Below are 10,486 nucleotides of genomic sequence, written 5' to 3'. Positions count from 1 at the left end.
CATGAGAATTAAATTATATAGCTAAATATGCACATATCAACCACAATAATATTTTATATTGGCAATTTCTGTCACTATACTTTTTGGGTTTCCAAGTTTGGCTACGAGACTTTTGCATATTGATAGATTTGGTTTATATACTTTCATATATTGCCATGTTTTTCCCCGATACTTTTTGAGTTTCATACTTTTGCCACATGACTTTCATATATTGACAGTTTTAGTCTCTAACATCTCTGGGTTTCTAACTTTTGCCATAAGACTTTCGTATATTTATATTATATTTGCTCACTAAAGTTTCGTAGTTACGCAAGTTCAGTCTTCCTCTCTAACAACACCCCTCTATAATAAATTGATGTGCAATGATTACAATTTAGAAGTATCGGAATACCGATTGGCCACCCTATCCACTAGAAATATTTCAAGGACTGTTTTGTAATTCGCTCAAAGTGTAATAGTCGTAGCTAGGAAAAAAAAATAAAAAATTAATCCCCTTTCAATCTGTCAGACGGCTTCGCCTTTCGCAGCGTGTTACCTCGATGGCTTCGCTTCAAACCAAACACCAAAACTCCCCCTTCTACTTTGTATCACCATTTCTCCCCTTTCTCTTTCAATGGCCTCCCGATTCGCGTTTCAATCCACCAATTTTCATCCCTACTACCAGTAAGATCTCCTTCTAACACACGCTAATTATTGCATTTCTTACGCCATTTCTTTGATCTCAAAATTGCATGTTTACAACTTGATGAATTAACATGATCTCCTAGCGATGGATATGGTCACGGGTGAAGTTTTTGATCTCTAGTGGTTATTTGATTGCTACATTAATGATTGTTTAGGTTGGGATCATGTTTCGTGAATTATCCTTTTCTTAGGTCGTCCTTGTCAAAGTACCTGTGGAGAATTGAATAGTGTCATCTTTTGCCAATGCACTCACCGAGTAGTTATTCATGATTCATGTGGAGGATTTGCATATTTGACTGCTAAGATAACGTTGGAGGGGAATGTTTCTTTGTGAATGATTGATGATTCTTAGTGAAAACGAGATAGCTATTTATGTTAATTGGTCGCATCTCGAATTGATTGCAAATGTTGAGTGTGATTTTTACCTTACCATTGTAAAGAAGATTATTAGTTTTAGTTTCAAGTTCCTCTCTGCACTGTTGTGTATTTGTGTTCTGTTCCATCTTTATCCTCCAATGGCTTACGACTTGTTTTTTTTTCCACATCTTCCAATTCCCTTTCCTACTACAAGTGCATCTCTCTGTCTTTTCTCTCAGCCACCTTTCCACATACACATCATTGAATATGTGTACTTCGTGTTTAAATAGTATTGACATCAATTCGATTTTACACGGTTATGTAGATTGTTATGTTAAATATTCTATAGACATATATTTATAAACATGTCTTCTGAAAATTTTGTTTCATATCATGAATCAAGGTCAGAAGGGTTATTGCATAACATAATCATCTATGCTCTATTTACTTTGACAAAGCTCCATATGAAGATGAATACTTTCTTAGTTTGAGTTGCATAAGAGACTGCAATGGCAGTAGGTCTTCATAGGGAAACTGTTAAGTTGATTTTTTGTATATAATATTTGTTGTGGTGGTTTTCTAGTGGTTCAAAGAACATTATTATCCATTATCTACAAGATACATATGAAAAAGACACTCTTAATGGTTTGACATTGTACTCTTTGCAAGAGAAAACTATAGAAATATGAGAGAAAGTTCTTCAACCGATCTAAAAAAGTTCTTCAATAAATCATTGTCACAGGGATTCTGCTGGATCAGAAGAAAGTGCAAAGTTCATAGCTTGCTCATCTTATGGATCAAAGTTCAGTATGAAAGGGCAAGAGAACGATAACTTCTTACATGGATTCCTTTTCAAGAATTGCATTTCAACATCTCAAAATATCACACTACATCAGTCTTCATCAAGATCACTATCATCCATTGCTTCTTCTGGCAACAACACGATGATAGCCAAGAATAATCCTTCTATAGATATAACAAACAGAGATGATTTGGAACTCAACCGTGTTAATCATCTTGTATGGGTATTACATGAATCAGCCAGAAGCTTTTCCCTTGCAATTCAAAATCTACAATTAGCTAGAAGTGGTCCTGAGCTATCTAATGCATGGATTGGAGTCGATGTCCATGCATGGCATAAACGCACTGCATATCAGGTACACTGAAAAAAAAATAAAAAATAAAAATCTCAACACCCTTTTTTATATTCAAACAATCAAACAAACTCATTATTGTTTCACAGGTAGCAGTATATGCTTTATTGAAAGCCGCAATTGAAGTGGAGTTGTTTCTTTCTCAAAAACGTTGCAACAGTCCTGTAAGTGAAATGTAAGTAGTACACCATTGAAGTGGTTGGATAAAATAAGTACTTTAGTCTTTCAAATTTCAAATGTTTCATGTGGTCTGATATTCTATTCATGCTTCTACCTTAGTTTGTCCACAAAGACATTGTTTCTTGGAGATTTTGTTGAAAGCCAGTTAAATGCCAAACACCCAAGATTAGTTCAGTGGTTTAGAACTGTAGAGCTTCCACGTATAGCAGGATCATTTATCCCACTCTTCAAAAACTGGTCTATGGAATATGCTGGAAGGTATGCAATCATGCATCATCATTTCCGGTTTTACCCTTGATAAAATTTTTGCTTCAGTGGTGTTGCAGGAGTGATTCTGGCTATAAGTTGTTGCACTGCAGTGAGAAAGTTGGGGTCAGGGCGTATTGCTTGTGGTTTATTCACAGAGTCCATTGATGATGTTTTAGTGGAGCTTCTGGACTTATCATGCAGCCTTGTAACAGTGGATAAATTGCATCATTTGGCAATTGAAGCAGGATTTGAAGATGATTTTCTATTTCATTTTGGTAAAAAGGTTTTGCCAAATAAGAATATTGAAGATGTGGAATTTTGGATTGGATTGGTTCAGAAAAAATTGTTAGTAGCATTTCATAGAGAAAATGTAGTAACAGGCAAACTGACATTCAATAACAAGGTATGTAATATGTTCCATTCATTAAGTCTCTAAATTATATATGTAAATTGGAGTAATATATTTTTATGTACAGATTGAGGAGATTACTTTGGCTACACTCGGGATTTTTGCATTTCTGGGAAGAGAAACAAGATTATTCTTGTCAGAAATGAACATAAAGGATCTTGATGATCAAACCAAGGATTTCCTCAGGTCAATTAGTCAAACATATATTTTAATACAAATACAATTAAACAAAAATTCTTTAAAGGTTTTTCACATTTTGCAGTTACTTGGAGTGTGGTTGCCTGTATATTTATCCTGAATTTAGCTCCCTACCTGAGTACCAGCTCTTCATTGAGGTCAGATTATTTATAATATTAACTGATGCTGATTTATTTATTTATATTATAAATTTTATAATTTATAATTACAAATTACAGGTGGTTATAGAGGAAATTGGATGGCTTGATTTTTATTCACCACTCAGATTAAAATTCCATCATGATGGAAGAAGATCAAGACAACAAGCTATCCAAGCAGAAAAAGAGATTATTCTTTATACCGTTCTTACTGTTTGCTATGATGTCTTTTCTGGATATGCTCATTATACAAGCTCCTCCCAACAACCCATGGATGCAAATTTGCTTTCTTTTTTGCTTCGAAGGTATGCCAATAATTTTTAAATCTTTAATAATTTTATTTGCATTTTCTAATTTATATTTAATTTTTTGTAGTCAGTCTTTATTATCGTGTTGTCTTGAGGAGTATTGGGCTGCTTATGATAAATCAGGGTAAAACCAGGTTTACCAACTATTTTCTTTAATATTACTTTGAAAATAACCGGATTATTATACTTTTTTTTTGTTATTTGTTGGTAGTGAATTAATGAAATTTTCGGAGAGAGTTTCATCTGAGTCAACAACACCATCTGCTCCAAGTAATAAAGGGACAACAAATTCTTCTGCTTTATTGGAAGCTCAACAAAATCCAGTTGACATGATGAAAAGGAGAAATAGTCAACAAGATGGATCTACAATTAAGAAGGTATGCTATGCATCACATTGTTTCTATTAGTAATATTGTATACAACTGACAACATGTATCTATTTTTCATAAATACTAGTTGTGAAACCCGTATATTATACGGGTTAATTAAAACATAATGTTAAACATGAGCGATTAAAAGAAAAGTTTATTTGAATTTGAAATATCAAATAAGTGAAAATTATGAAAAAAAAACATGCAAAAATAAATTAATTAAAATTATATGTTTAATTGTTAGACCTGTGTACTAAACGATTTATTATTATAAAATGTTAAATACAAATGTTTAAAGTGTAAATTTATTTGAAATTGAAATTGAAAATTGAAATTTGAAATTTGAAATTTGAAATTAATAGTTATTATAGTAGATTTAATTTATGGAAACTAAATTAATGATATAGTAGAAATGAATAATGAAGTAATTGACAAGTGGAAAATTAATATATTTCAAAATTATGAGAAAATGACATGTGGCCAAATAAATGAGAGAATGACAAGTAGCAATAACATTTTCATTTATTAGGGTAGATAATTTGGTTTTTTGCAATCGTGTAAAGGTGAAAGAGAGGGGAGGTGGAGCTGAAACAAAGCCGTTGTATGAACGCTTTATAAGGGAATCCACCATGAAACTGGTTGCTGCGAGTAACGTAAGTGTCCAGATATTTTATTTAATTATTTTTTTTAAAATTAAATTTGTTAAATAATTATTTTTAATATTTAGGATATATGGATGGGGAGTCGATTACTATTTATAGATGTAAGGGACACTTTTACATTGATGATGAAACAATTATATGGTAAAAAGATTACAAATAGAGAAAGAGGGAAAATAAAGCGAACGCTCAACGATCTTGCCACTCTTGTCCCCATTACAATCCTAATGTTAATACCTGTAAGCATCTAAATTCAAATTATTAATTAAATTATGTTTTTTTATTTTTATTTTTAAAAAAAATTCATTGTTTTTTTTTGTATGGTTAGGTTTCAGCTGTAGGGCATGCAGCGATGCTAGCAGCAATCAAGAAATACGTCCCATCATTGGTACATTTTTTCTTATTTTAAAAAAACAAAATGATTAATGCATTGAATGTGATGATTAATTTATTACAGATTCCGTCACCTTATTCATCTCAACGGTTGCATTTGGTGAAACAACTGGAGAGAACAAAGAAGATGGAGGTGGAATCAGATGTGGGGCGGAGTAGCAAAGAAAATGAAGAAGATAAAAGTTTGAGAGTGACAATGCCATAGAAGATGAGGGGTGTAAATAGAGAATCTATTATAGATAGATGGTGATGATGTATAATTACTAATTAGATGTTTCATAAGTTAATTTCAATCCCAATTGCAAATGTAGGAGGTGCATGTTGGGGTTGTAAGTTATATGCTACCATGAGATCTTAGTTTTGTTCCCTAAAAGATCCGTCTAGAAAATAGAGTTGTCTGTTTACATGTCGGTAAAAAGGTAAATTTTCAGAGGAATGTCTTTTGGTCTTTTTTTTTTCTTTTTTTTTTTTTTGGAATTTTATGATAATTAGTATGTTAAATGTGGGAAATAAAATGTAATATAAACTAAATTCGTTCATTTTTTCTTTTGTTTTGTTGGTAATTAGTGTAACACTCCAGTTCTAGTAATAAAGTAACATGTCTAGAAGATAACCGGTCCATACATATCTTTCTTGCTTTTATTATTTCATTACCAATTGTTTCTTATGAACTACCTGAGTATAGTACGGAAGAACATACCAACTATTGTAGTATCTTGTGTAGCCGTGGTCATCCTCATATAGAGGTCTATGCACCATGAGTTAACATTACATATCATTCAATATACCTTATACCATTCATTCATCAATTCCCCTTCATTTCAAATTGTCTTTCTAGATCAAATACCATTTCAATATGTGGACTCACTACGATGCACTATAGTTAAAGTAGCATTATCACGAAATATAACTACTTATTTATAACATATATAATTTTAAGCCACTAATTGGACGAATAACAATATAAGCTCAAAACCCTAACTTTAACTCAATTCAAAGACTCAAGATCATATAGGTTATTACCTTGTATTAGTGTTGTATGATGATCAAGTTGTGATTATAGGGGCTGATAGCCTTCAGAGATGGTATAATCTTCACCAAAATTCATCCTAAAGGTCTATAACATCCGAATTTTTTAGGTATGAATCATTAAGTAAAACTATGAGTTTTTGGATGACCACGACGTGGTGGAGGAATCACCATGACGTGACAAGGTTGCATGAAACGCGCATTTCTTTTAGCCTCCACGACGTGGCAAAGTATGTGCCACGATGTTGGGACTGATTTTGGGCAAACCCTAAATTCTGGAATTATGACCCTATTTAAGGGAAGTAATGGCTAGGATTTCGTTTACCCTTAGACTCCATCACCTCTAAAAGCCTTAAAGCAAACCCTAATCCCCTCTCCTTTATTTTTGAGCTTACTTTGGTGTTTTGGTGCATTTAGAAGGAAGAAGAAGGTTCTAGTGCAAGAATCAAGCAAGCAACTCCTCACCACCTTTGAGATCTCCTTCCGGACCTTTGTAAGTCCTCTTTTTTTTTCAGATCTTGTTGGATAGCTCTCTTTAGATCTAAGTTTTATTGGTCTTTCGTCGTATTCTTGGTGTTTTGAGTGGTTGGGTTCAATAAAGTTTGCAACTTTATTGATCCTTGTAGTCCCAATAGGGTTTGATGTTCTAGATCTGAAGAGTTATGTAACTTTGAGCTCATGCATGGATCTTGACCCCATTTATGCCATTTTTGATCTTGTTGAGCAAATGCATTGGAAATGAATGTCATCAAAGCAAGGAATTTTATGAACCATTAGGGTCCCTAGAGGCCCCCTTGAATGTATGAGCTTAGGACTTAACTAATTGAGAGCTTAATCCATCAAGCTCTTCATTGTGTAGTTGCCACGACATGGTGGCATAATTGCCATGTCATGGCGATTTCACTGGGCGTGACTGTTTTGTCGAGAAGGTGCCACGACGTCACCATGATGTGGAGGTCAAGTGACGTTGAATTTGACTGTTGACTTTTGACAAGGTTTGACTTTTAGTCAAAATTGATAGTTTTGGAAGGTAGACTAAGGGTTTACCTTGTATGATTCCGTAGAAGGTGTGTAGCACCCGTTTTTCAGCTGTGTGAGCTTGTTAGCTATTGACTACGGTTGTGAGGTGAGTCTTCTCACTATACTATGTAGGATGCTTAGTTCTCTTTGTGACTCTTGCATGAAAGCTAGGATTTGGCCCCTGACACTTGTATGAAAGACCAGGGTTTGGCCCCTGGCATTTGTATAAAAGACCAGGGTTTGACCCTTGGCAGTTGTATGGAAGACCGGGGTTTGGCCCCTAGCACCTGTACTTTTGGTTCCAAAGGGAATGGCACGATTTGATCGCACAACGTCCCTTGAAGATTGTTCCACACTTTTTATTTGCTTCACTCTGATGTTTGAAAAAACTTTTTACATTGTTTGGTTTTGAAAACAATTGGTTATATTGCTTGTGGGTGTTTTGGAAAATGAAATTTTTATTGGTATTTTGGGATGTTTCAAGTTGGTATCAGAGCCATGGTTTGAAGGATTCAAGCACACTCTCGGGTGCGTCTGAACTCAAACTGAGGAATTAATAAATCTTTTGCAAGAAAACATTTTTTTTTTCTAAAAAGGTCCTTATAAGGAAAAAGGGGGACGATGGTGCAATCAACCGAGCTCCAGTAAGTGATTCCCAAAATACATATACATGAATGTTATACTTTAGTATACTATTATGTGAGTTGAATAGTAGAATATGGCTAAGGATCCTTTCAGGAATTGCATGATAGAGTTGCCTGATATTTCTGATGCCTTATAGCCTTGGAAGTTGTTATGTACTACCTGGAGTTTAGATTGACAATGTTAATTGCTAAGTGTATGTTTAAGGTTTGTACACGATAAGGATTATATAGCCTTAGAATGATTGATTTAGTCTTATTTCATGTTCCTTGTTTGGTTGTTGGCTTAAGGTAGAATCATTTATTTGACAATCTATTTGATCTTGTATTGTGTATAATCTGCATGCATAAGGCAACCAACAGTGTTGCTAGAAATTCCTAGTAATATAGAAGCAAGTGAGATGAGGATTCCTATGAGGGCCTAGGAAGTGCTTTAGTAAGATATGTATGTTTTTAGCATAGGGCTCATGAGAGTCACCGTAGCGAAGTGACTTAGAGGATTCAGGATGATTCTTTAGGAAAGTATGGATAGGTGTGGAATGTAGTATTGGACACGTACTACTAGAAGCACAAGATTTATACTCGAATCATGGGTAGTCACGGAAAATATAGGAGTCTTTTGTTGGATTAGGTGTTTAAGCCCATAACTATAATTGGTATGTACTTGATTTGATAGTAGCATGGTCCTTTTGGGTTGCCTTCACCCTAACAACTCGACATGATGACTTTTGGAGAGAGAGGTTGAATTTATTATTTGGAATAATAAATTGATTTATTAATGTATTACGAAAATAATATATTAATTATAAATCATGTTATTTAATTAGTATTTAATTAGGAATTAATTTGGAATTAATTTTGGGATTAAAGGAACTGATTAAAGGAACATGGGCTGTTTTGCAAATCATTGATAGTTGTGAAACTAGGCTATTGGACTCCTTAGATGGGAGTGAACGAAAACTATAAGGAGGCCCTATAGATTTCGTCCAAGGCTCTTTTATGAGGATCAATGGGTTGCTTAAGCCTTAAGCAGGAAATTAGGGTTTCCTCTAAAAAACCCTAGCAGCCCATAACTATATAAAGACCCCACCTCTTAGAGTTTCAGCCTACACACTTGCCTCTAATCCTAGTGGAGCCGATTTCTTATAGAATTCCCTCCTCTTTCCTCTCATCCTTTTGCTAGTGGTGTTTGTAAGCCATTAGAGGTGTCACATTTGAGGTACTAAGCTTTCAAGAGTCAAGGATCTACAAGGTTTCTTGTTATTACTACATAACAAGTGAGGTAAACTTCTAAGCCCTAATTATATGGATGTTTTGATTTATATATGCTAGATCTAGGGTTTTGCTTTGGTATTTAATTTGCATGTTCAACTAGTGAAAAACGTAGATCCAAAGCAATTAGGGTTGCATGGACACATAGGTTTTTGTTATGCTCAAAACTCATCAGTGGTATCAGAGCCTAGGATGTTTTTCAGTTGAATTTGATGCATATGTGAATTGTCCAAAGGAGGAGGGAACTGATTCGTCAATCTATTCATTAACGTTGACGAGTTCCGCATTGGACTCGACGAGTTGGTCCAACTCGACGAGTTCACTGCCCATAACTCGACAAGTTGACTCGTCAGATCCCTGATTTTTTGAATTTCATATCTTGTTGTGATGAAGATAATTACCTTAATTCATTTTTATTGCTTAAAATTGATTTTTCTGGAAAGGTAATTGTATATCCTTATCAAATAAATGATTTGGTCAAATTTTAAGATAAAGACAAAATTAAGTTATTAATTTAATTATTTAAAATTTGATCTAGTATTTTTAAAAGGTTTAAGGTACACCCTTATGGACGTTGTTAAAAAATTTAATTAAAAGATAATTAATAAATCCATAAAAAAGTTTAAATTTAATCAAATTAAAAGTTTAATTTATTAAAAGATTAAACCACAATTATTTTAAAAGTTTAAAGTACATCCTTATACTATTATATAATTATAAGTTTAATCTCTCTCTCTCTCTCTCTCTCTATATATATATATATATATATATATATGTGTGTGTGTGTGTGTGTGTGTATGTATGTATAAGAAAAGTTATTCTTGCTGTTAGTAGGCCTCATTCACGAAGCTGGTCAATAAGGGGTGTTTAAGGAAGTGAACTGTAAAATGACCGCCATTGGGTATCCATTGTTACCCACCACACCCTTGACTAGTGGAGGGTCGTTAGCCAAATGGGTAGGATAGGACACTAAACTCTCATTAAAAGCATAATGACATAAAGTAACTAAACTTTTTCTAAAATCTCATTCTTAGTTACTTTAGGAAAAATGTGAATTTGATGCTAACCCATGAAATTGCACATTGCACCTTATTGGTCCTTAGTGGAGTGTATGTCGTTAACCGACACACTAATATGGGACCAATATCGTAGGAAATGGGTGTCTCGTAAATTATCATTGATCGATGGAGCGTGTGTGGTTAACCGGCACATTGATTGGGTGATAAATGACAACGAGAGTACCAAACTAATTTTCATGGCTATTCACATCTCGTTTGTGATCCTGGGCATCCCATTCACAAAGTGAGAGCATAATCGAGATTAAACATGCCATTGAATAGTTCAATGAATCTCAAAGATCTAGGAGTTTCATTAGATTGAAACTGGTAAATGTTTACCTACCTAAAATAGATTTGAATTTAATTA

General features: G+C 33.9%; 1 protein-coding gene across 1 annotated transcript; it reads left to right on the top strand.

Moving 5' to 3' along the window:
• The first annotated feature begins 503 nt into the window (after positions 1–503).
• LOC111910290 (uncharacterized) lies at positions 504–5,638 on the top strand. The gene is made up of 14 exons (XM_052771740.1): positions 504–663; positions 1,784–2,198; positions 2,285–2,370; positions 2,475–2,633; positions 2,691–3,027; positions 3,101–3,219; positions 3,296–3,368; positions 3,450–3,673; positions 3,744–3,800; positions 3,888–4,053; positions 4,611–4,700; positions 4,775–4,945; positions 5,035–5,094; positions 5,164–5,638. The coding sequence occupies exons 1-14, from the start codon at positions 614–616 to the stop codon at positions 5,302–5,304; spliced, it is 2,148 nt and encodes a 715-aa protein (XP_052627700.1). The 5' UTR covers positions 504–613; the 3' UTR covers positions 5,305–5,638.
• Positions 5,639–10,486: the final 4,848 nt, after the last annotated feature.

Source organism: Lactuca sativa, chromosome 5 (assembly GCF_002870075.4).
Source record: "Lactuca sativa cultivar Salinas chromosome 5, Lsat_Salinas_v11, whole genome shotgun sequence".
Classification (NCBI taxonomy): domain Eukaryota; kingdom Viridiplantae; phylum Streptophyta; class Magnoliopsida; order Asterales; family Asteraceae; genus Lactuca; species Lactuca sativa.
Note: the sequence above shows the minus strand (reverse complement) of the source record. Positions and strands in the feature narration are given on the sequence as shown.

Coding starts and splice junctions, on each gene's coding strand:
- LOC111910290 (XM_052771740.1), top strand. CDS start 614: ATGGCCTCCCGATTCGCGTTTCAATCCACCAATTTTCATCCCTACTAC. Junction 3,369..3,449: donor AGTACCAGCTCTTCATTGAG/GTCAGATTATTT, acceptor TACAAATTACAG/GTGGTTATAGAGGAAATTGG. Junction 3,674..3,743: donor CTTTCTTTTTTGCTTCGAAG/GTATGCCAATAA, acceptor AATTTTTTGTAG/TCAGTCTTTATTATCGTGTT.